Source organism: Solanum stenotomum, chromosome 10, assembly GCF_019186545.1.
Source record: "Solanum stenotomum isolate F172 chromosome 10, ASM1918654v1, whole genome shotgun sequence".
Taxonomy (NCBI): Eukaryota; Viridiplantae; Streptophyta; class Magnoliopsida; order Solanales; family Solanaceae; genus Solanum; species Solanum stenotomum.
In genome coordinates, this window is record NC_064291.1 from 38,920,336 (window position 1) to 38,945,618 (window position 25,283).

Genomic DNA, 25,283 nt, shown 5'->3' on the forward strand with positions numbered 1-25,283 from the left:
CAGTTATTGTATTTTTCATACACAGAGATTATTGTATTTTTATATACATCAGTTCATTGTATTTCTATATACATTTCAGGCTTATTGTATCCTTGTATACACATAGAGTTCATAGCATGTTTTAAGCAATCTTTCTTTATATCGCACTTGTTTTAAATTGCCTTATATTGAAAGAAGTCAGTCAGGTTGAGTTGAGTTGAGCCAGGTAAGCTATTCAGTTTCTTCCAGTTTTCCTTCTAGCTTTTGTTGCTTAGTTTTCCAGCTTGCATACTCGTACATTCCATGTACTGATGCCAGTTGGCCTGCATCGTTTGATGATGCAGATTCAGGTACCCCGGATCAGCATCCTGCACGTCGTTGATCCAGCTTAGCACTCCAGAGTCAGTGGTGAGCCTCCTTGCATTCCGGAGGACTCAATTATTTTGTGTTCTTAGTTTTTGTTTTATTAGGATGTTGCGGGGTCTGTCCCAACATCCATCTCAGTATTTTAGAGGCTTCATAGACAGACAGTCAGTCAGTTAGTTTTGAGCCTCTCATCTATATATATATGTAAATATTCTATTTTGAGATTCGAGTTGCCTTTATGGCCATATTTTATAAGTTAAGTTGTTTTGTAATATTGCATTGCATTGAGTTATTCTGTTGAGGTTTCCGCTGAGTTAAGAAAGCTAGGCCAAGGGTTCGCTTGGGGCCAGAAATGGTCTCCGGGTGCCGGTCCCGCCCAGGGTGTAGGCTCGGGGCGTGACACATGGCGCCAGGAGCAAAACTTCAAAACTGAAGTTGGGGCGCGCTGGCTAGCGTGCGCCCCAAGCCCCAAATTTCAGAAACACTTCTGGGGCTCTCTAGGCCTCTGCCCAGAAATCCTCAACTTTTCTTGGTCATTTTTCAACTCTAAAACCTCTATTTTTGATTGGTTCTTACCCCAAACACTTAGATTCGACTACATAACCAAAATATGTGAGAATCTACTCAAAATGACACCTAATTTCATGAATTTGAACTCAAGAAACTTTCAACAATATTCATCAAGAACTCAATTCCTCTAATCTCAAGAATGACAATACACTAAAATAAATCATGATTGGCATGTGGGTGAACTAACCCAACGAAGTGTGATCTCACATACCTCTTAGCGATCACCCCTTGATGAAATCCACAAGCAAATTCCTCAAGAACAATGAACTTTGGCTCTTTCTCCTCTTTTCTCCTCTTGCGTTCTTTCTTTAAAAACCCTAGTGTGAAATCTTTGAGTGCGTAAACTGACCAAATTCAATTTAGACCCCTAAGTAATGACCAAAAACCAATTAATTTAATTGGGTAATGAAAAGATCATAATACCCTTCAAAAATCCGGTTTTGACTTTTCTTATCTAGACTGCCCAACTTCAAATAGACATATCTCACTCATACGAACTCGAAACTGAGCAAACTCAGCGGCGTTGGAAAGATAATTCAATAAAATTTCGTACGATATCTTGTAGAATACCTAAGTCATCATAAGCTAGTAGTTATGGTCGTTTGAAGTTGACCCAAAACTCATACTTAATTTTGTTAAATTTCCAGATTTTCATTCTTTCTAAAAATGACTCTTTCTAATTCTAGCTATTTCTAGTTCTTTCAAATAGTGAGGTGTTATGGTGACTTTCTTGGTTTTGAAAGTAACATGTATTTTTCTTCTCCTTGTTAGAGTGGGAAGAAATCTCTAAAAGTAGGGTTTCTTCTAGCCTAGAAAAATAATAAGTTTTCTATACGATACTTGCTCACTCAAGTATTGAAAGAGTTCACATGTGAACTTGGGATCATTGTAGAAGACTACAAAGTTGTTGTCTATCTTGTAGATATTCGCTTGAATGTCCGTCTAACTTGTGGATTCGTTGAAGGTATCTACTCACGCTTCAAGAGGTAATTCTTAAATTAAATTTCAACAAGTTGATGTGTTCTAGCATGATTATATGTGTTCTAGCATAAACATTGGTTATCTATTATTCATGTAAGCAGTATGATTCTGGTATGCTTTTGTTGTGCATATAATTTTCCAACATAAACTCTATTTGGATGGTTGTTACGTCATATTGTATCGTACTATATTGTTTTAATAGATATCATGATTGAATAGATTGTATCATTTTCCATTGTTACATAATATGACACATAATAATTAAGAAGAGTAGGATACGCAATAGAACTATTGTAAAAGATAAAATATATTCTTTTGTTTAACCTTTTTCATTTTGTATGATATGATGACATGTATATTTTATTATTTATTACTTAATTGGGAAGACAACTTAATTTTGTAGAAGACTACAAAGTTGTCGTTTATCTTGTGGATATTTGCTTGAAGGTCCGTCTAACTTGTGGATTCGGTTGAAGGTATCTACTCGCGCTTCAAGAGATAATATGTAAATTAAATTTCAACAAGTTTATGAGTTCTAGCATGATTATATGTGTTCTAGCATAAACATTATTAATTATCTATTATTCATTTAAGTAGTATGATTCTGGTATGCTTTCAATGTGCATATAATTTTCCAACACAAACTCTGTTTGGATGGTTGTTACATCATATTGTATCGTACTCTATTGTTTTAATAGATATCATGATTGAATAGATTGTATCATTTTCCATTGTTACATGATGTGACACATAATAATTAAGAAAAGTAGGATATGCAGTAGAACTATTGTAAAAGATAAAATATATTCTTTTGTTTCACCTTTTTCATTTTGTATGATATGATGACATGTATATTTTATTATTTATTACTTAATTGGGAAGATAACTTAATGCTCCATAGTTGGTTTAGTCTATCCCCGCTCAACGATGTAGTTAGGCTGTCAATTGTGGTAGACGGTTAGGGGTCGGGAGATCATGACTATATTATCAACCCCATGAATCAGCAACTAGATAATCAAATAAGTTGATAAAATTGATGCTAAACATGATTGTTAGTTAAATCATAATCCTAGATCGATTCATTCATTGATTGTGTGAAATATCTATCTTTTTTTAGTTAGTTGCTTTTTAGTTATTTTATCTTTATTTTTTGTTTAGTTAATATATATTCATCTTTTGAAATCCTCCCCTTAAATAAATAATTAGAATTAGTATAGTTTAGTAAGTAGTTAATAGACAAGTCCTTTGGGTTCGATAATCCGATTCTTTTAAGAGCCACTATATTACTTGCACGACCACGTACACTTGTGTGTGCAATTGGGAGCAACACTAAGCTTACTACATTGCCTCGTTCAAGAAACATACTTCCTTGATTTCTTCATCAATAGTATCAACCACTACATTGCCTTCTTCATGGTGGTTCCATGTATGCCCATTGTGCAAGGTTTATAAGCTCGTCTCCGTTAATTGGTTCTCTCCCGGTAACCAGCTCCAATAACACCACACCAAAGCTGTAAACATCAATCTTTCCATTCCCTTTCGATGTGTATGCATACTCTGAAATTCCAATTAGAATAACATGGTATTATAAAATCAATAAGAAACACGATACATACGTACACTCTAGTGTGTTGTTATTTATTTCAATATGAGAACAGTGAAATCTACCTGGAGCTAGGTAACCAAACGTGCCAGCGATAACATAAGCAGTCTCTGTCTCTCCCCACTTAGCCAAAACCTTAGCTAGTCCAAAATCTGCAATTTTGGCATTCAACTCATGGCCTAAAAGGATATTACTATACTTAATGTCACGATGAATGATTGGCAGAGAGAACTCGTGATGCATGTAACATAGACCTCGGGCAGCACCAACTGTAATTTGCAGACTAGTACGCCATTATTCCAAGACACGATTTGCCGAGGCAATAATAGTTTTTTCACTTCTTCTCTTCTGATGCAACCAAAACCTTTGAGTTTCCACTAGAAATGCAATATAATAGCATCACTAATCACGATAAAGGAAAAATATTTGTGTTGAAATAATAGTTGCATAAGTTAGTTAGTGACTGCAATGCAACATCAGTGCACAATTCTGTTTTTACTATTTTTACTGTTTCACTATTATATTGAGTTAGTTAGTTTGTTACTGTTTCAGTGTGTTAGTTGTAGTTAGTTAGTTAGTTTAAAACGGTGATAGAGCTAAGTAGGCTAGAAGTGTCTAGAGACTCTTAGATGATTATAGGAGTCTATAAATACTGTAATTGATAGACATTGTGAAATATACTTTTCATCTTCTTCTTATCAAATAATCTTTTTCTGTTCAAATACAATTTCAGTATGTTTGTATACGGTATCAAAGCAGATTTGTCAATGTCTATGTAGAACAGGCTAGAGATGAAGGTTGAAGAAGATCAGATCTGTTGTAGATTATTGATTTAGAAATGGCAGGTATTAAGATAGATTCAAGAGATCCATTGTATATACGCCCAGCTGATGCATCTGGTGCTGCATTGATTCCTATCAAGCTAATTGGATCAGAAAACTATGGAGTTTGGAGTCGATCAATGAGAATCGCATTGTTAGGGAAAAGGAAATATTGATTTGTGACTGGAGCCTGTAGCAGAGCATTGTGCAAGGATGAGTTGCATGAGCAGTGGAAAACTTGTAATGCAATTGTCTTGTCATGGCTGATGAGCTCTATTAATGAGGAATTGTTGAGTGGAATTGTATATGCAACAAGTGCATATGATGTATGGAAGGACCTGAAGGAGAGATTCGATAAGGTGAATCGCATGAGACTTTATCTACATAGAGAAATGAATTCACTCATACAAGGTACTGATTCAGTGTTGAATTATTTTACTAAGCTGAAGAATCTATGGAGTGAATATGATGTTGTGGTACCAGTTTCAACTTGTGTCTGCCCAAAGTCGAAGGACTATACAGATCACCTATACGAGCTTAGACTAATTCAGTTTTTAAGTGGCTTGAATAATTCGTATGATCAAGCTAGAAGACAAATCTTATTGAAAGGAGTTACACCTACTATAAATCAGGAGTACGCAATGATAGTAGAAGATGAGATCCAACATTTGGCATGTATGACTGGTGTGGGTGAAAAAGTTAATCCAATTGCAATGTAGGTGAATAGAAATGCAGAAATCGGCTACGGAAATCAGAACTACAAAGGAAAGAAGTGTGACTATTGCCATTTCACTAGACATACTAGAGAGAATTGTTATAAACTGATAGGTTATCCTACAGATTGGAAGCAAAGAATGAAAGGGAGCTACAATAATGGAAATTCAAGAGGAGCAGGTTCTTAGTCTGGAGGATTTAACAATGGACCTCAGTATGGAAGTCCAGTCAGGACTAACTTTACTGGAAATAATTCAAATGGAGATGTCAGTTAGAATGCATCGCAAACCTATCAGGAAGGGAACAAAAAGGTTAATAATGTTGTATTATCCAAGGCTCAAGCATTTACAGATAGAGAATACAAACAGATCATGGAGCTTTTGAACAAAGATCTACATGAGATGAAACAAGTCAATATGTCAGGTATGTCCACTTGCTTATTATCTCATGTAGAATCACAAGAATGGATAGTAGATTCTGGTGCTACATATCATGTGACAGCAAAGGAAAGTGTGTTTTCAAAGAGTCATGAAGTAAGGGATAAGGTCCATCTTCCCACTGGTGCTAAGGCAGATATATCACACATATGAGAGGCCTTTGTTTTTGAAGATGCAGTTGTACAAGATGTATTACTTGTTCCTGATTTCAAGTATAATTTGTTTTCAGTGTCCAAGGCCACTAAACAACTGCCCTGCTTTGTCTCCTTTTATCCTGATTTTTGTGTGTTTCAGGACCTTCACAGTGGCAAGGTGAAGGGGATTGGTAAGGAGAAAGGGGGATTATACATTTTCAAAGGTGCACATGGAATGAAGGAAACATATAAGGCTCAAAAACATCAAAGTCTGATTGCAGGAATAGAAGTGCAAGACAACAAACTATGGCATAAGAGACTTGGGCATCCCTCAGCTTAAGTTCTGAAGTCATTATCTCTTTTACATCATAATAAAGACATAGATTCCTTGAATACTTGTCATGTATGTCCTTTAGCTAAACAAGTTAGATTACCATTTCCAATTAGTGAGAACAGATCAACTATGTGTTTTTGATGTTATATATGTAGATCTTTGGGGACCATATAAAATTCCAACTTTTGATCAGAAACATTACTTCTTGACAGTTGTGGATGATTGTAGTAGGTTCACTTAGGTTCATTTGTTGCAATTGAAGTCTGAAACTATTGTGGCACTCAAAAATTTCTTTTTAATGATCAAAACTCAGTTTGGTGTGTCTGTAAAGGTCATAAGGTCAGACAATGGCACATAATTTTTTAACTCCCAATGCAGAGAATTGTTTCAATCTTTAGGAATAGTGCATCAAAGTAGTTGTCCACACACACCACAACAAAATGGTGTGGTAGAAAGGAAGCACAAACATATATTGAATAACTAGGGCTATCAGATTCCAATCTCACATGCCAATCAAGTTTTGGGGACTGAGTGTTAATGCTGCAGTATACTTAATGAATAGGTTACCATCATCAGTTACAGGGGGTAAAAGTCCATTTGAACTGTTATTTTCTAGATGTCTTTCATTGTCCCATCTTAGAGTGGTTGGTTGTTTGTGTTATGCCTCAGTACTTCCAAAGGGAGATAAGTTCTCAGAACGAGCTAGACCTGCTAGCATGATGGGATATTCTACTACACAGAAGGGATACTTGTTGTTGGATTACAACACTAACAAGTTCTTTGTCAATAGGGATGTCATTTTTCAGGAACACATCTTTCCATTTGCCAAGGATAAAGTCTCAGATAATTGTTCCACAAACTTCTTAGTTCCTTATGAAGAATCAGATGATGAAATGAATCAATCTCCTGAAGTAGAAGTAGAAAATGTTGGACAATAATGCAGACCTTGGGTCTGGCCTCTTGTTATCTCTTGAGGTATCCACTCATATCAACTCAGTTCCTACATCACAGAATGCATCACCAGCTGGGGAAATCATTGAAACACCTTCTTCAACTGGTATTACTCCACCAAGAAGAACCTCTAGAGTTTCTCAACAGCCTGTGTGGATGAGAGACTATGCAGGACCTAAAACAGGAAAGGGCATAAGATATCCACTGGCTAGTTATCTTTCCTCTGATAATACAACTCCTAACTATCAATGCTATTTGAGTAAGTTCTCCACATTAGTTGAACCACAAAACTTTGGTCAGGCTGTTAAAGATGAAAAATGGATACAGGCTATGAAGTTAGAGGTATAAGCTCTTGAAGACAATCACACTTGGGAGATAGTTGATCTGCCTCCTGGGAAGAATGTAAATGGTTCAAAATGGGTATATAAGATTAAGTATAAAGCAAATGGAGATTTAGAGAGGTTCAAAGCTAGATTAGTGGCAAAAGGATATAGTCAACAAGAAGAGTTGGACTATCATGATACTTTTTCACATGTTGCAAAAATGGTGACTGTTAGATGTGTCATTGCCTTGGCTGTTTCAAATGGGTGGTATTTATATTAGATGGATATATACAATACATTTTTGCAAGGAGATTTAGATGAAGAAGTGTATATGGAGATGCCAAAGGGTTTCAAGAAGAAAGAACAACACAAGGTTTGTAGATTACTTAAGTCATTGTATGGACTTAAACAAGCCTCAAGACAATGGAATATCAAACTTACCACAACATTATTAAAGGCAGGGTTCATTCAGAGTAATCATGACTATTCTTTGTTCACTTGGAAAAAGAATGAAGGAATGGTTATAGTCTTGGTATATGTTGATGACCTCCTTATTACTGGAGATAATGAGTCTATGATCAAAGAAGCAAAGGAAGTGTTGCATCAACAATTTAAACTCAAGGACTTGGGAGAACTTAAATATTTTCTAGGGATTGAAGTACTAAGATCAACACAAGGAGTTATACTGAATCAAAGAAAGTATATTATTGAGCTTATTTCTGAAACAGGTCTTGCAAGAGCAAAGCCATCATGTACACCCTTTGGAATCTAATTCTAAGCTGACCTCAGTGGAATATGACAAAGCTAATGGAGTCATTGGAGATGCTGTGTTAAGGGACATTACTGGCTATTAGAGGTTGATTGGGAAATTGCTATATGCAACTATAACCAGACCTGACATTAGTTATGTTGTACAAACATTGAGCCAGTTCATGCAACAACCCAAGAAATCTCACCTGGAAGCTGCAAATAGAGTGATTAGATACTTAAAGGGTATTGTGGGGCAAGGTATTTGGTTGAAAGCTCAAACTACTGCAGAGTTAATATGTTGGTGTGATTCTGATTGGGTTGCATGCCCTAACACAAGAAGGTCTGTCACAGGGTATGTAGTGAAGTTTGGAGAAACACAGATTTCTTGGAAATAAAAAAAACAACATATTGTATCTAAGAGCTCAGCTAAGGTAGAATATAGGAGTATGGCCTCAGCTGTAGCAGAAATTACTTGGCTTGAAGGGTTGTTTGCAGAGCTAAATGCTCTTATTCATAAGCCAGTCACAGTTTTGAGTGATAGCAAGTCTGCTATTTAACTAGCAGCCAATCCCATATTTCATGAGCATACTAAGCACATAGAGATCAATTGCCATTTTATAAGAGACAAAGTGAAAGCTGGGACAGTGAAACCTATGTATGTGCCTACTCAACATCAGGTGGCAGATATATTGACTAAGGGCTTGGGTCAAGACCAGCACTTTCATCTATTGAGCAAGCTTGGTGTTCTTAATGTTCTCACCCCACAACTTGAGGGGGAGTGTTGAAATAATAGTTGCATAAGTTAGTTAGTGACTGCAATGCAACATCAGTACACAATTCTGTTTTTACTGTTTCACTGCTATATTGAGTTAGTTAGTTTGTTACTGTTTCAGTGTGTTAGTTGTAGTTTGTTAGTTAGTTTAAAACGGTGATAGAGCTAAGTAGGCTAGAAGTTTCTAAAGACTCCTAGATGATTATAAGAGTCTATAAATACTATAATTGATAGACATTGTGAAATATACTTTTCATCTTCTTCTTCTCAATTTCAGTATGTTTTCATAATTTGAAAACAAAAATTTCATTTCAAAAAAATAAAGGCATAATACATAAATTAGATCCTTAACTTGGTTTCAAATTATAACTTGACCTTTAACTTTGTCAGTGCATAAATAGACACTTTAACTATCCAAAACTTAAACAAAAAAAAACACTCGAATCCTACCTGGGAGAATGCGTGAAATACACCCAAATTAGGCGTGTCAAATGTAAAATTTGAGGGGGCCAACTGTAAAAAAACATTGAAAAGACAATTAAATGCTTAATCAATCCTTCATATATATATCTTCATTTTTTAAATTAAATTTCACTTTATTCTCTCTCTAATTTTTCAACAATTTTCCCCTCTCTTTTGCATTATTTGTTGTTCATTGCAAAATGCAACAACATGCAAGTGACATTAAATTATTTTTTTGTTATTGTGAAAAAAAAGCTAAAATGAAGTTTTTTTTTACTATATCTATTGTAAGCAAGATGGGTGAGTATACACTTGTAAAAATTGAATGCAATTTAATTTCGAAGACTATCTATCAACGACTCCAATCCATACTTATGGGACTCCTTACATACATTTTGATTAGATATCAGATTGCTACTCAAACTTAACAAAAATCTCTGAAAAATTCATTCAAGCAATTTATCAAACAGTTTAATTGCACCATTTTACTTAATAATTTTTAGCACTCTAGGTTTATTTTTTGGCCTCCAAAAATTCGTATTTGTAATTTGCTACTCAAGATGACAATTACAATACACAAAGTATCATGTTTTTTCATTAAGTATTTGACAACTTAAAGCACAAATACACTTCAAACTAAAGAAAAGAAATGAAAGTTCATTGATTCTCATGTCTTCCCATATCTATGGGCTGCTCTGAAATAATTTTGCAACAAAAACATTAGTTTTCTCTAGTGATTCCCATATTGGCTTGAGCATCTGACCAACAATATGCAAATTCTTGTTTGTAAAGTGTTGAACCTTGATACCTTCACTAAATTGAGGAAGAAGAATAGGTAACCGTTCTAGTATATGAAATTTCAGCACATATCTTGAACAATTTTTCCTTTGATTGGAATATAAGGGGCATGAATTTTAAAATTTTAGATTAGGGTTTTTTTGAGAAGAAAGAGGAGAAGAGCGTAGTAATCTTTTTCCTAAAATTGGATTTGTTTTCACTTTCCCCTTATTCTATAGTATAATTTATTTTTATTATTTTTAAAATCTAGGTGTATTTATTTTAGTTAGTTGGCAGCAATTGAGTGGTTCACTTATCCACATCGAGCATTTGTATTTCACGTGTTTTGCTTGAAATATTCAAGTGTTTTTTTTGTTTAAGTTTTGGATAGTTAAAGTATTTCTTTGTGCACTATCAAAGTTAAAGGTCAAAGTTATAATTAAACAAGATTAAATTAAAAAGTCATTTAAATTGAGTGAGTGACTTTTTAAGTGAAATATACCTAGTTAAGTAATTTTGAAGTTGTAAAAGAAAGTTAAGTGAGGAAAATCCTTGATTGAGTGACTTTCGGTGAAAAGAATTGTTAGTTGAATGAGTTTGTTGTTAGTAAGTAGTAACTACCTCATTATTCTCTACAATCTCTTGTTTTAAATTACCAATCGTTATCATACAACACAAGTCAGTCAACATGGACAAAAATTGTAACCGACTATGAATGGGAAATGCTAGCAAAGTTGACTTGTTAATTGATACACATCCTATTCCAGTCCCCACCCCAATGGTGCTGCATTATCCTTTTGTTTTCCTTGCTGTTTCACGGGTCAGCTACTAGGTTGACTTGATCGTTTGTGTTCCACACAAATTATATCATTGAAATATGACTCCTTTATAAATTCATAATGACTTCAGTCTTCATTACCATATGAAAAGAAACACAAGGGAAGCATCATTTTTAATATGCTCCAATCAAGATCTGACCCTTTTTTGCTTAATTTGCAAATCTTCTTCCTAATTAACCTGTTTTTCCAAGAAACCTTACAATTTTCGGTCAGGGAACGGTCCATATTACTAAGCTTGAAACGACACTGGAGGGATTCGGAGTTCCTCCAGTCATGGGATTTGAATTCTTCAGCATGCACTTGGTCAGGAGTTTCGTGCATCAATGACCGGGTAGTGACTCAACTAAATCTTGGAGAAAAGAACATTACTGGAAAAATTCCATCAACAATAATATGTCAGCTCAAGAACCTTACCTTCATTGATCTCTCCAACAACAACATTTCAGGAGCTATTCCAGTAGGCCTGAAAGATTGCTCAATGTTACTACATTTGGACTTGTCCAATAATTCTTTGAGCGACCGGATTCCAGGTGAGTTGTTTGGGATGAAACAGTTACACAGTTTGTATCTTAATGGTAACATGTTGTCTGGTGAGATGCCAAAACAAATATCATCTCAACTGGAAAATCTTGATCTTTCTGAGAATCACTTGAACGGTTCGATACCAGAAGATATTGGAAACTTGAAAAATCTTTTGAAATTGGATCTGTCACATAATTCTCTCAGTGGTTCAATTACAAGCAAGTTGTTTCAGTTGCATAATTTGCGTCACCTGTCGCTAAGCTCCAACTACTTGTCCGGTGTGATACCTGATGAAATGGACTTGTTTAGTTTATACGATATGGATCTTTCACATAACCAATTGACTGGTTCTATACCAAAGGAACTTGCGAATTCAGCTGAACTCGATGCTTTGGATTTGTCGTATAATCAGTTATCCGGAGACATATCAAAAAGTATAGAACATCTTAGGCCTATAAATACTTTAAGGCTTTGTTCCAACAAATTCTCAGGAAGGATTTCTTCTGAATTTGTTAATCTAACATATGAAGTGAATTGCTTTGATGAGTCCAATCTTTCTTCTACATCCAACAATCGAAAACTTTTGAGATCACAATACTTGATTATTCCTATTGTAGGAGTTGGGGTAGCTATACAGTTATCATGGATCTTTTACAGAACAAGAAAGCATTGGTGGAAAACAAAGAAGCAGAATGTCAAAGATGACATGAAGTTCATTTCATTTCAGAAGTTGAAGGTGACTACAGAAGACATTTTGTCTAGCTTGAAAGACGAAAACATAATAGGAAATGGAGGATCAGGGAAGGTCTATCGAGTTGTGATAGACCAAACAGGCAATACTTATGCTGTTAAAAGCATAGGGCATGGAGAAAAATCAGGTGGAAGACCCCAAAAGGAGTTCCTGGCAGAAGTTAGAACACTTGGTAGCATTCGACACAACAACATTGTCAAGCTCATGTGTTGCATCTCAAGTTTAGACAGAAAGCTTCTAGTCTATGAATACTTTGAGAAACAAAGCCTCGACAAATGGCTTCACAGAAAGAAAAGTGCAGTATCATCGGGTCAAAGTAGTACCCCGGCCTTGGATTGGCAAAAGAGATTAAAAATAGCCACTGGTGCAGCGCAAGGACTCTGCTATATGCACCACGACTGTACTCGATCCATCATTCATAGAGACATTAAGTCCAGCAATATCCTTCTGGACTCAGAATTCAATGCAAAAATAGCAGATTTTGGACTAGCAAAAATACTATCCAGGAGGGATGATAATCCTGAGACAGCTTCTGCTATTGCTGGAACATTTGGTTACATTGCACCAGGTATATTACAGTTTAAATATCTAATGTACCTCGAGAATTTCACAAAAGAATTATACTCCAATATTAAATTTTAATGTTTGGTCCTCACAGAGTATGCCTCGACATTTAGAGTGAATATAAAGACAGATATATATAGCTTCGGAGTGGTGCTATTGGAATTAACAACAGGGAGACGACCCATTCTCAGAGAGTACCAAATGAATCTAGCACAATGGGGTCAACTGCGTTACAAAGATGGGAATTTCATTGTTGCCCTTGATGAAGAAATCATGGAAACAAGTAATGTGGAACAAATGAGAGGTGTTTTTAAACTAGGACTAATGTGTACCGGAGCATCACCATCTAGTAGGCCGTCAATGAAGGAGATCTGCAACATTCTTCAAAGTCTCAGAGACCCCATATTTTGAGAGAATAGAATATTTTGCCTTACATAGATAAATGTAGTTGTATTTTTTTTAACAGAATGAGAAAGTGGTGTTGATAACGATTTCTTCCAGCAATGTATACTTTAGTAATACTGTCAGAGGACATTTTTTATCCTCAGACAGATCAATAGCCTCATCTGGTTTAAGTGGTGTCAAACACAAGGGCCTGTAAGCTTTACCTTAGAATGTGATTCCTTGTTCATACTTGAGATGTCGCGAGGCAAGAGCTAAGTGTCTTGGCAATTACAGTGTATATATATATTTTTTTTGTTTTAATTCTTCAGAACTCTCCAAGGAAGTTTTTGGAACATACAGGTTTGATGAACTGCAAATGCCTTCTTTCAAACATAAATCCTTCTCATGATAATCTTGTAGGAAGTCTAGTTCTTGTGGCAGAGGTTGTAGCGGCTGCGGATTATCCTGGGGTTCCCAAAAAATAAAAAATAAAAATTCTAACAGTTTTACACAATTGATAAAAGCTAAAACCATTGATTAGATGTTCATTAATGGTCTAGGCTAACTTATGTGATTGGAAAAATGAAATGTTCCTATAAGCGATCAAGTTTTTCTACTCGTCAATTCTTTTGGTACTTGTTTTAATTAGTTTGTTAGAATTGTTCTGACCCTCAGTGATACTCCTGATGGAGCAGGGTCAAGTAGGACTAACAGACTTCTAGGTTCACAAGCTTCAGAAGATGAGGTGAACATGACATCTTAGGCGAAGAAAGTGAGGAGCCCCGAGTCCTAAGGGGAGAGGGTGTATATGATGCCCCCGATGGAGGGCAGGCTAATGAGGGTACAGGATCAAGCAAGATGTCAAATCCATGTTAAATGTGGCAGCAGCAACACTGCAGAAGCTCAAGCAACATTTTTTGGTATTGACTGGTGCATCCAAAATGGATTCAGTGGTTTCACCATTAAACTGGATTCACTTTTGGTTACCAGCATATTAAAAAAGATGATAAGACTGCCAACTTCAAGCTGAAGATTATCATTGAAGACGTTTCCCAAACGATGAACCAAACCAATGTTATTGGCTACCGTTAACAACTGCACTGCTACAAAGAGGCAAATCAAGTAGCAAACGTCCTTCCAATAAGGCAATGGTATACCTCTCCTTCCAACAACTTCCTAGAGGTTCTAAAGGACCTTTCCATTTAGATAGATGTCAGATACCTGGTATATATTAGGACAAAATTTGATAAGGACAACTTTTTCGTTTTGTTGAGACCGTTATTGACTGTTCTATGGAAAAGGACTAACAAGTGTATTCTCCATAATCTATAATCTATCCCATTTTATGAGTTAATTAGACTGTTGGATAGAGAAGAAAAATCAGAAAAATAAAAGAGTTGATTCATCACCTCACTAGAAAAGAAGGTAGAATAAGTATTTGGACTTTTAATTTTTCAGTGCAAATAAAGAAGCAACGATAATCCTAGATTCGCAGCCAATTGCTAGGAAGAAGTATTAAGGCTGAGTAATAGAATTTGCAGAACTTCCTTCATGGAAGGTCTAGCAGAAGGTACAGTACTGGTGCAAATAAGCCCCAACTTGAACATGGAACTCATTTCGTTCAAGAAACATGCTTCCTTGATTTCTTCATCAATAGCATCAACCACTGGATTGCCTTCTTCATGGTGGTTCCATGCCCATTGTGCAAGGTTTATATGCTCGTCTCCGTTAATTGGTTCTCTCCCGGTAACCAGCTCCAATAACACCACACCAAAACTGTAGACATCAATTTTGGCATTCACTTTCGACGTGTATGCATACTCTGAAATTCCAATTAGAATAACAAGGTATTAGGATAAAATCAATGAGAAACACGATACATACGTACACTCTGGTCTGTTTTTGTTTATTTCAATATGAGAACAGTGAAATATACCTGGAGCTAGGTAGCCAAACGTGCCAGCGATAGCAGAAGTAGTCTCTGTCTCTCCCCACTTAGCCAAAATCTTAGCTAGTCCAAAATCTGAAATTTTGGCATTCAGTTCATGGTCTAAAAGGATATTACTGCACTTAATGTCACGATGAATGATTGGCGTAGAGCACTCGTGATGCATGTAACATAGACCTCGGGCAGCACCAACTGCAATTTGCAGTCTAGTATGCCATTCCAATACACAATGTGCTGAGGCAGTAATATCTTTTTCACTTCTTCTCTTGTGATGCAACCACTTGTCTAAGCTTTGATTTTCCATGTACTCGTACACCAAAAACTTTGAGTTTCCTCTAGAAATGCAACATAACAACTTCACAATATTAGAATGTCGAATGCTACCCAATACTTCAACTTCTGCAAGGAACTGTTTCTCAAGCCCGTGGTCTAAATTCCTCTTGTTCCATATTCTCTTAACTGCCACAAAGTTCCCATTAGGATTGACACCAACTCGATAGACCTTCCCATATCCTCCACTTCCAATCAAATTTTCTTCTGTCATATTCACCAGAATTTCAGATTCTGTGAATCCTAACTGCTGGAAAGAAATGAACATCCACTCAGGATCTTGGTTCTCATGCCTCTTCTTCCTCCGCATGAGTTGGTCTGTGGAGAAAGTCCAATTCTTTTTAAATGTGTAACATAACAATGTTACCATGACTAAAAATGCAACAGGGGCCACAACGGCAATTACAACTCTTGTTTTTCCACTGCAACGTGGAGCTTGGATGTAATGGTTGGTATATTTGCTACATAGATTCAGATTATTTCCAAAGTAGTATTCATTCTTGTCATATTCTTGTGGAATATGTCCAGAAAGATGATTCGACGAAAGATCCAATGTTTTTAATCTCAAATTTCCAGTTATACTAGGTAAATTCCCAGAAAATTGGTTATCCCCCAAAAGAAGAGATGTTAAATTCTTCCAACGAAATAAGTAGCTTGGAATTGAACCATTTAGGTGATTTCCTGAGAGATCTAAGACTTGGAGACCAGAAAGATTAGAAAACATTTCTTGAGTTCTCCCCATCAATTCCATATTTGCATCCAACATTGGTAACCTACCAGAAAATTGGTTAAACTCCAAATGAAGATTCGTCAACTTCTTCCACTCAAACAAGTAACTTGGGATAGACCCGTTTAAGTAATTCATTGAGAGATCCAAGACTTCGAGACCTGAAAGAGCGGAAAATGTTTCTGGAATCTCCCCTATCAAATTTGACCGTATAATGAAAAGGGATGTCAACTTCTTCAGTCGTCCTAATTCCTCTGTAATTGTTGCCTGCTTAAAGCTGTCAATATAGGATATATCCAAGGTCTCAAGCTTTGATAAATTTCCAATTTCTCGGGGTATCCAAGTGTTGAAATTATTGAACTTAAGAGATAGATATTGCAATTCAGAAAGCTGACCTATAGCTCCTGGGATATTACTGAAGTTACTTCCAGCAATATCTAAATGGATTAGCCTCGACAAACGATGAATGTCACTAGGCAGTGGTCCATGGAATTGATTCCAAGAAATATCAAGATATTCCAGCTTTGAGCAATTGTACAAGGAGGTAGGAAATTCTCCTCTGATATAGTTGCTACTCAGGTCTATCACTTGCAGGCTTTTGAGTTCACATATGATTGGTGAAATTGCTCCGGAAAGTAGATTCCCATTTGGAATATAGATGATTGTAACAGAACCATTTCTGCAGCCTATACCATTCCAACTGCAGTGTGAGGAATTGGAATCCCATAATTTCTGAAATCCCCATAGTTGCTTCAGCTCCAACAAAATGTTCTTCTCCTTTTCGTAGACGTCACTCTGTAAACCGCCCTGGAAATGGATAAAGGTAAGTAAGGAGACAATGAAAAGGTAAACTTGTTTCCTGGGAATTGAGAATGTAGATTTTACAACATGAATATGGTTGATTTTCATGGCTCCTTTGGTTTGATTGTCCTCTTTATTTTGTGGATCATGAATTAGCTTTGAAGAAACCGTGTATTATACAACACAAGTCAGTCAACATGGACAAAAATTTGGATAATGCTAACAAAGTTTGACTTGTTAAATTTTAAAAAGATAAGAAACAAAAATTGACTTTGACTGACGTCTGTGGCCAAGAAAAAACAGCAAAGAAATCAGATGATCAAATATAATAGAAGATAATAGAGAAAATACATGAAGTCCCCCTAACTTGCACTTTATTTTTAGGCATAATACATATATTGGACCCTAAACTTGGCTTCAAATTTTAACTTTGACCTCCAACTTTCATAGTGCACAAACAGACACTTTAACTATCCAACCTTTTAATAAATAAACACGCAATTTTTGGAGGCAAAGAGCGTGAAATGCAAACGCTCCCACGTGTATTAGTGAGCCACTCAGTGGCTGCCAACTAATTAAATACTTTACACGTCCATTTTAGAACTAAAAAAAAAAATTAAAATTACTTTTAATTAATATACAAGGGTTATAGCTCTTTTTCCACAATGACAAAAAAAATTAGAAGCAATTTGCACTAAATATGAGCACAAATCGTTTTAAAAGAGAGGAAAATTTTTTTGATTTGAAAGAGGAGGAAAGAGAAATGAGATTTTGATTTGGAAATATAAAGATATTATATAAAAGGGATTGATTAAGGGTAGATTTGTCATTTCAGCATTTTTTTTGCTGTTGTGGGCCTCAAAAATTACAATACGTGCACATCACGCGTTTTGCCAGGTACAACACGCGTGCTTATTTATTAAAAGGTTGGATAATTAAAGTGTCTGTTTGTGCATTATGAAAGTTGGAGATCAAAGTTGAAATTTGAAGCCAAGTTTAAGGTCCAATATATGTATTATGCCTTATTTTAAAGTAGATACCTAAAATTTGCGGGGGTCTTATTGTCAATCCATTTCCAACCATAATAAATATACCATTTTGATCCATTTCCACAGCAGCTGTGATCTCATGTTTGAGGAGCGCGTGAATGAGTAAAAGTTCATCCCCAAACCAGTGTGAAAATACCAAGTGGAACCTATGGAATAAATTTCCTCTTTCTTTTCTGTTATTCAATATTTACAATATCATATCCTTGCACAAAATTCATAGTCGCTCTAGGGCTTTCCTTTCCTTGTCAACAAGCCTACAATTATTCTTTTCCTGATTAAATTACAATCACATACATAATTATCATAAATATAATTTTTCGTATTTACTTCATTAATAATAGTAATAAGAAATAGATTTACACCTAACTCAATTCCAAAAATAAGTTCATGAAGAATTATCTGAAACCATATAAAGAGACCAAATCCTTCGTCCAGTGTGAAACACTTGTGCACACACTAGTATTAACCCACACAAGGTGCAGCTTTTTATTCTTAAAAAACTGCTAGCAAATCAGATGAGCAAATATAATACTTTAAAATTGGTACACATCCTAATCCAGTACCCACCCCCAATGAATACAAAATCATTTTCACATATTCTCTTTTTCTTTCACACATGACTTCACCCTTTTCTTATGTGTTTTATCTTTCTTTCTTTTTTTTTTTCATATTGAGGGTTGGGGTTCTGAAAATAGGAGATTAATTATTTTTCTTTGAATATCACTTCCTATCTATAAGTAATAACACAAATTACAAATTTCGAAAGCATAATTAATAAGGTTAATATAGTAAAACAGACGTCTAAGTAAATATTTTGTTAAAGGAGAGTATCAAGTCATGGTGGATAAGTTAAAAGGGGGAGGGAGTAAATTAGTAGCTTGACTTGGTCAAAAGGAGACAACTAGCCAATTATTATGATTTGATTCTTCAAAGCCAAATAGTTGGCTCTAAATGACTATTTTATTGTTGGAATATGAGTTGACTTGACAGACTTCATTATCAAATGAAAAGAAACACAAGGAAAGCATCAAATTAAAATGATCCAAGCAAGCTCTAAACTTTGGCTCAATATGCAAATCTTCTTCCTAATTAGCCTGTCTTTCCAAGAAACCTTACAATTTTCAGGCACGGAACGGTCCATATTACTAAGCTTGAAACTACACTGGAGGGATTCAGAGTTTTTCCAGTCATGGAATTTGAATTCTTCAGAATGCAATTGGTTAGGAGTTTCATGCATCAATGACATGGTAGTGACACAATTAAATCTTGGAGAAAAGAACATTACTGGAACAATTCCATCAACAATAATATGTCAGCTCAACAACCTTACCTTCATTGATCTCTCCAACAACAACATATCAGGAACTATACCACTAAGCCTGAAAGATTGCTCAATGTTACAACATTTGGACTTGTTCAATAATTCTTTGAGCGGCCGGATTCCAGGTGAGTTGTTTGGGATGAAAACACTAGTCAATTTGTATCTTAATGGTAACATGTTGTCTGGTGAAATGCCAAAGCAAATATCAGCATCCCAACTGAAAAATCTTGATCTTTCTGAGAACCACTTGAATGGTTCGATTCCAGAAGATATTGGGAACTTGAAAAATCTTGTGAAATTGGATCTGTCACATAATTCTCTAAGTGGTTCTATTACAAGCAAGTTGTTTCAATTGAACCAATTGAGTCACTTGTTGCTAAGTTACAACTACTTATCTGGTGTATTACCTAATGCAATGAACTTGTTTAGTTTGTATGATATGGATCTTTCTCATAACCAATTGACTGGTTCTATTCCAAAGGGACTTGCAAGTTCAACTGGACTGGATGCTTTGGATTTGTCGTATAATCAGTTATCAGGAAACATTTCAGAAAGTATAAAACATCTTAGGCCTAGAATTAGTTTAAGGCTATGTTCCAACAAATTCTCAGGAAGAATTTCTTCTGAATTTGTTAAGCTAACATACGAAGAGAATTGCTTTGATGAGTCCAATCTTTCTTCTACATCCAATAGCTTGTCTATCCCTGGGCTACCAAGCTTTCTCTCTGGTGATGAGGTTCGAAAACTTTCGAGATCACAACACTTGATTATTCCTATTGTAGGAGTTGGGGTAGCTATACTGTTATTATGGATCTTTCACAGAACCAGAAAGCATTGGTGGAAAACAAAGATGCAGAATGTCAAAGATAACATAAAGTTCATTTCATTTCAAAAGTTGAACATGACTACAGAAGACATATTATCTAGCTTGAAAGACGAAAACATAATAGGAAATGGGGGATCAGGGAAGGTCTATCGAGCTGTGATAGACCAAACAGGCAATACTTATGCTGTTAAAAGCATAGGGCATGGAGAAAAATCAGGTGGAAGACCCCAAAAGGAGTTCCTGGCAGAAGTTAGAACACTTGGTAGCATTCGACACAACAACATTGTCAAGCTCATCTGTTGCATCTCAAGTTTAGACAGAAAGCTTCTAGTCTATGAATACTTTGAGAAACAAAGCCTTGACAAGTGGCTTCACAGAAAGAAAAGAGCAGTGTCACCCGGTCAAAGTAGTACCCCGGCCCTGGATTGGCAAAAGAGATTAAAAATAGCCACTGGTGCAGCTCAAGGACTCAGCTATATGCACCACGACTGTACTCGACCCATCATTCATAGAGACATTAAGTCCAGCAATATACTTCTGGACTCAGAATTCAATGCAAAAATAGCAGATTTTGGACTAGCAAAAATACTATCCAGGAGGGATGATGATCCTGAGACAGCTTCTGCTATTGCTGGAACATTTGGTTACATTGCACCAGGTATATTACAGATCAAATATATATCACACCTCGTGAATTCTCAAAAGAATTTATCCAACTCTAATATTTTTTAATGTCTGGTCCTCACAGAGTATGCCTCGACATTCAGAGTGAATATAAAGACAGACATATATAGCTTCGGAGTGGTTCTATTAGAACTAACAACAGGGAGACAACCCATTCTCGGAGAAGAGCAAATGAATCTAGCACAATGGGCTCAACAGGGTTACAGAGATGGGAATTTCATTGTTGAGGCCCTTGATGAAGAAATCATGGAAACAAGTAATGTGGAACAAATGAGAGGTGTTTTTAAACTAGGACTGATGTGTACTGGAGCAACACCATACGGTAGGCCGTCAATGAAGGAGGTCTGCAACATTCTTCAAAGCTTCAGAGACACCATATTTTGGGAAAACAGAATATTTTGCCTTGCATCGATAAATGTAGTTGTATTTTTTTAACAGAATGAGAAAGTCTCAATAGCCTCAGCTGGTTTAAGTGGTATCAAACACAAGGGCTTGTAAGCTTTACCTTAGAATGTAACTCCTTGTTCATAATTGAGATGTCGCGAGGCAAGAACTAAGTGTCGTGGCAATTACAGTGTTTGTATGTATCATTCGGGAGATTAGACAGATTTTAAGCACACTGAGCATTAAGGTCTAACAATGCTTTAGGAAGGATAATCATGATGCTGCTTTAGCTAAATGAGTAATGGAGGTTAGAACCATATCTTTTTTCAATTCTTCAGACAACCTGCCTATTCCCAACCAATGTGGGACTTTTACCCACAGATTTTTCTGCAGCCTATAGCATACCAACTGCAGTGTGAGGAACTGGAATCCAATAATTGATGAAATCCCCATAGTTGCTTCAGCTCCAACAAAATTCTCTTCTCATTTTCGTAGACGTCACTCTGTAAACCGCCCTGGAAATGCATAAAGGCAAGTAAGGAAACAATGAAATGGTAAACTTGTTTCCTGGGAATTGAAAATGTAGATTTTACAACATGAACATGGTTAGTTTTCATGGTTCCTTTGGTTTGATTGTACTAGCTACCTCATTCTCTACAATCTCTTGTTTTATTTTTTTCAAGTGTTTTGATTGGATAGTTAATTAGCTTTGAAGAAACCGTGTATCATACAACACAAGTCAGTCAACATGGACAAAAATTGTAGTTGACTATGAAAGGGAAATGCTAGCAAAGTTGACATGACTGACCTTTGTGGCCAAGAAAAGACCAGCAAAGCAAGAAGATCTTTGCATTTTCCAGAAAACGATTATCAATAACATAATCAACATGTTTTTGTTTGTAATCTAAAGAACTGCCAATTATTTATTTGAATTATTAAAATGGGAAAACTCAATTAGCTCAAATTCAACATAATATTAATAAGAAATAGCTTTTGAACCTAACTCAACCGTAAAAACAAGCTAAGAATTGTCCGAAACTATATAAAGAGACCAAATCCATCATCCCGCTACAATTTTTGTGCAAGCACAAGAAAGTGCACCTACAAATTCATTTTCACAGTCTCTTTTTCTTTCTCACATGACTTCACATATTTCATATTGAGGGTATCAAGTCATCGTGGGTAAGTACAAAGGAAGGGAGGGAGTAAATTACTAGCTTGACTTAGTCAGAAGGAGACAATTATTATGGCTTGATTTTTCAAAGCCAAATACTTGGCTCTGAATGACTATTTAATTGTTGAAATATGATTTCTTTATTAAATCCACACTGACTTCACAGACTTCATTATCAAATGAAAAGAAGCACAAGGGAAGCATCAATTAACATGTTCCCAGCAAGCTCTAACCATTTTTTGCTTAATATGCAAATTTTCTTCCTAATTAGCCTGTTTTTTCAAGAAACCTTACAATTTTCGGGCACGGAACAGTCCATATTACTAAGCTTGAAACAACACTGGAGGGATTCGGAGTTCCTCCAGTCATGGGATTTGAATTCTTCAGTATGCACTTGGTCAGGAGTTTCATGCATCGATGACTGGGTAGTGACACAACTAAAACCTTGGAGAAGAAAACATTACTGGAACAGTTCCATCAACAATAATATGTGAGCTTAACAACCTTACCTTCATTGATCTCTCCAACAACAACATTTCAGGAACCATACCACTAAGAATGAAAGATTGCTCAATGTTACAACATTTGGACTTGTCCAAGAATTCTTTGAGCGGACAGATTCCAGGTGAGTTGTTTGGGATGAAACAATTACTCAATTAGTATCTCAATGGTAACATGTTGTCTGGTGAGATGCCAAAACAAATATCATCTCAACTGGAAAATCTTGATCTTTCTGAGAATCACTTGAACGGTTCGATACCAGAAGATATTGGAAACTTGAAAAATCTTGTGAAATTGGATCTGTCACATAATTCTCTCAGTGGTTCAATTACAAGCAAGTTGTTTCAGTTGCATGATTTGCGTCACCTGTCGCTAAGTTCCAACTACTTGTCCAGTGTGATACCTGATGAAATGGACATGTTTAGTTTGTATGATATGGATCTTTCACATAACCAATTGACTGGTTCTATACCAAAGCGATTTAGGGATTTACCTGGACTGGATTCTATGGATTTGTCTTTTAATCAGTTATCAGGAGACATTTCAAAAAGAATAGAACGTCTTAGGCCTAGAAATACTTTTAAGGCTTTGTTCCAACAAATTCTCAGGAAGAATTTCTACTGAATTTGTAAAGTTGACATACGAAGAGAATTGCTTTGACGAGTCCAATCTTTGTTCTACTTCCAACAACTTATACATCCCCGGCCTACCAAGCTGCTCCTCTGGTGATGAGGTTCGAAAATCTACCAAAACACTTGATTATCATTATTCCTGTTGTAGGAGTTGGAGTAGCTGTACTGTTATCATGGATCTTTCACAGAACTAGAAAGCATTGATGGAAAACAAAGAAGCAGAGTGTCAAAGTTAACATGACGTTCATTTCATTTCAAAGTTGAAGGTGACTACAGAAGACATTTTATCTAGCTTGAAAGACGAAAACATAATAGGAAATGGAGGATCAGGGAAGGTCTATCGAGTTGTGATCGACCAAACAAGCAATACTTACGCTGTTAAAAGCATAGGGCATGGAAAAAAATCAGGTGAAAGACCCCAAAAGGAGTTCCTGGCAGAAGTTAGAACACTTGGTAGCATTCGACACAAAACATTATCAAGCTCATGTGTTGCATCTCAAGTGTAGACAGAAAGCTTCTAGTCTATGAATACTTTGAGAAACAAAGCCTCGACAAGTGGCTTCACAGAAAGAAAAGAGCAGCGTCACCCGGTCAAAGTAGTACCCCAGACCTGGATTGGCAAAAGAGATTAAAAATAGCCACAGGTGCAGCTCAAGGACTCAGCTATATGCACCACGACTGTACTCGACCCATCATTCATAGAGACATTAAGTCCAGCAATATACTTCTGGACTCAGAATTCAATGCAAAAATAGCAGATTTTGGACTAGCAAATATACTATCCAGGCGGGATGATAATCCGGAGACAGCTTCTGCTATTGCTGGAACATTTGGTTACATTGCACCAAGTATATTACAGTTCAAATATATATCGTACCTCGTGAATTCTCAAAAGAATTTATCCAACTCTAATATTAAATTTTAATGTTTGGTCCTCACAGAGTATGCCTCGACATTCCGAGTGAATATAAAGACAGATATATATAGCTTTGGAGTGGTGCTATTAGAATTAACAACAGGGAGACAACCCATTCTCAGAGAAGAGCAAATGAATCTGGCACAATGGGCTCAACAGCGTTACAGAGATGGAAATTTCATTGTTGAGGCCCTTGATGAAGAAATCATGGAAACAAGTAATGTGGAAGAAATGAGAGGTGTTTTTAAACTAGGACTGATGTGTACTGGAGCAACACCATACGGTAGGCCGTCAATGAAGGAGGTCTGCAACATTCTTCAAAGCTTCAGAGACCCCATATTTTGAGAAAACAGAATGTTTAGCCTTACATCGATCAATGTAGTTGTATTTTTTTAACAGAATGAGAAAGTCTCAATAGCCTCAGCTGGTTTAAGTGGTGTCAAACACAAGGGCTTGTAAGCTTTACCTTAGAATGTAATTCCTTGTTCATAATTGAGATGTCGCGAGGCAAGAGCTAAGTGTCTTGGCAATTGCAGTGTTTGTATATATCATTCGGAGATTAGACAGATTTTAAGCGCACTGAGCATTAAGGTCTAACAATGCTTTAGGAAGGTAATCATGATGTCCGCATGGAGGTTAGAATCATATCTTCTTGTTTTTTTAACTCTTCAGAACTCCCTATGGAAGCTTTTGGAACATACAGGTTTGATGAACTGAAAATGCCTTCTTTCACATAGAAATCCTTCTCATGATACATGGGGATAATCTTGTAGGAAGTCTAGTTCTTTTAGTTAAGTTGAATGGTGATAAAATATGTGCGTCCACTATCAGTCAACAGACCAGGTCCCTTGACTCAGCAAAAACAGTAATGAAGAATGAACAATGAAGGAAATCAACACAAACAGTTTACGTGGAAACCTCCTTGCTCAAGGGAGTAAAACCACGACCTGTCTCAG

General features: G+C 36.1%; 5 protein-coding genes across 7 annotated transcripts; 3 read left to right on the forward strand and 2 right to left on the reverse strand.

Annotated features, from left to right (window-relative positions):
• Positions 1-3,307: 3,307 nt before the first annotated feature.
• Positions 3,308-3,742, reverse strand: LOC125842959 (receptor-like serine/threonine-protein kinase At1g78530). Its single transcript, XM_049522228.1, has 2 exons — positions 3,565-3,742; positions 3,308-3,453 (listed from the first exon to the last, which is right to left on the reverse strand). Exons 1-2 carry the CDS (start codon positions 3,740-3,742, stop codon positions 3,308-3,310), a joined length of 324 nt encoding a protein of 107 aa, XP_049378185.1.
• Positions 3,743-10,756: 7,014 nt separating this feature from the next.
• LOC125842256 (LRR receptor-like serine/threonine-protein kinase RGI5) lies at positions 10,757-13,321 on the forward strand. The gene is made up of 2 exons (XM_049521520.1): positions 10,757-12,654; positions 12,745-13,321. The coding sequence occupies exons 1-2, from the start codon at positions 10,932-10,934 to the stop codon at positions 13,059-13,061; spliced, it is 2,040 nt and encodes a 679-aa protein (XP_049377477.1). The 5' UTR covers positions 10,757-10,931; the 3' UTR covers positions 13,062-13,321.
• A 1,122-nt stretch (positions 13,322-14,443) lies between these two features.
• On the reverse strand, positions 14,444-22,841 carry LOC125842253 (receptor-like protein kinase 7). Of its 2 annotated transcripts, XM_049521517.1 has the most exons (4): positions 22,788-22,841; positions 21,499-21,619; positions 14,971-16,725; positions 14,458-14,856 (listed from the first exon to the last, which is right to left on the reverse strand). In XM_049521517.1, the coding sequence occupies exons 1-4, from the start codon at positions 22,824-22,826 to the stop codon at positions 14,537-14,539; spliced, it is 2,235 nt and encodes a 744-aa protein (XP_049377474.1). In that variant the 5' UTR covers positions 22,827-22,841; the 3' UTR covers positions 14,458-14,536. The 2 variants fall into 2 exon arrangements, with proteins under 2 accessions (XP_049377473.1, XP_049377474.1); XM_049521516.1 differs by lacking the exons at positions 21,499-21,619; positions 22,788-22,841 and having other exon boundaries at positions 14,444-14,856; positions 14,971-17,125.
• On the forward strand, positions 18,915-24,865 carry LOC125842254 (LRR receptor-like serine/threonine-protein kinase RGI1). Of its 2 annotated transcripts, XM_049521519.1 has the most exons (3): positions 18,915-20,694; positions 20,785-20,997; positions 24,566-24,865. In XM_049521519.1, exons 1-3 carry the CDS (start codon positions 18,927-18,929, stop codon positions 24,670-24,672), a joined length of 2,088 nt encoding a protein of 695 aa, XP_049377476.1. In that variant the 5' UTR covers positions 18,915-18,926; the 3' UTR covers positions 24,673-24,865. The 2 variants fall into 2 exon arrangements, with proteins under 2 accessions (XP_049377476.1, XP_049377475.1); XM_049521518.1 differs by lacking the exon at positions 24,566-24,865 and having other exon boundaries at positions 20,785-21,477.
• LOC125842257 (receptor-like protein 55) lies at positions 22,954-23,611 on the forward strand. The gene has a single exon (XM_049521521.1). The coding sequence runs from the start codon at positions 22,954-22,956 to the stop codon at positions 23,401-23,403; it is 450 nt and encodes a 149-aa protein (XP_049377478.1). The 3' UTR covers positions 23,404-23,611.
• Positions 24,866-25,283: the final 418 nt, after the last annotated feature.

Bases quoted from the DNA above. Each gene is read 5' to 3' on its own strand.
- LOC125842253 (XM_049521516.1), bottom strand. From the start codon at position 16,948: ATGAAAATCAACCATATTCATGTTGTAAAATCTACATTCTCAATTCCC. The intron at 14,857-14,970 runs GTATATTTCACT...TTGGAATTTCAG, and splicing joins GTTTGGCTACCTAGCTCCAG to AGTATGCATACACGTCGAAA.
- LOC125842254 (XM_049521518.1), top strand. From the start codon at position 18,927: ATGATCCAAGCAAGCTCTAAACTTTGGCTCAATATGCAAATCTTCTTC. The intron at 20,695-20,784 runs GTATATTACAGA...TGGTCCTCACAG, and splicing joins ATTTGGTTACATTGCACCAG to AGTATGCCTCGACATTCAGA.
- LOC125842257 (XM_049521521.1), top strand. From the start codon at position 22,954: ATGTTGTCTGGTGAGATGCCAAAACAAATATCATCTCAACTGGAAAAT.
- LOC125842256 (XM_049521520.1), top strand. From the start codon at position 10,932: ATGCTCCAATCAAGATCTGACCCTTTTTTGCTTAATTTGCAAATCTTC. The intron at 12,655-12,744 runs GTATATTACAGT...TGGTCCTCACAG, and splicing joins ATTTGGTTACATTGCACCAG to AGTATGCCTCGACATTTAGA.
- LOC125842959 (XM_049522228.1), bottom strand. From the start codon at position 3,742: ATGCATCACGAGTTCTCTCTGCCAATCATTCATCGTGACATTAAGTAT. The intron at 3,454-3,564 runs GTAGATTTCACT...TTGGAATTTCAG, and splicing joins GTTTGGTTACCTAGCTCCAG to AGTATGCATACACATCGAAA.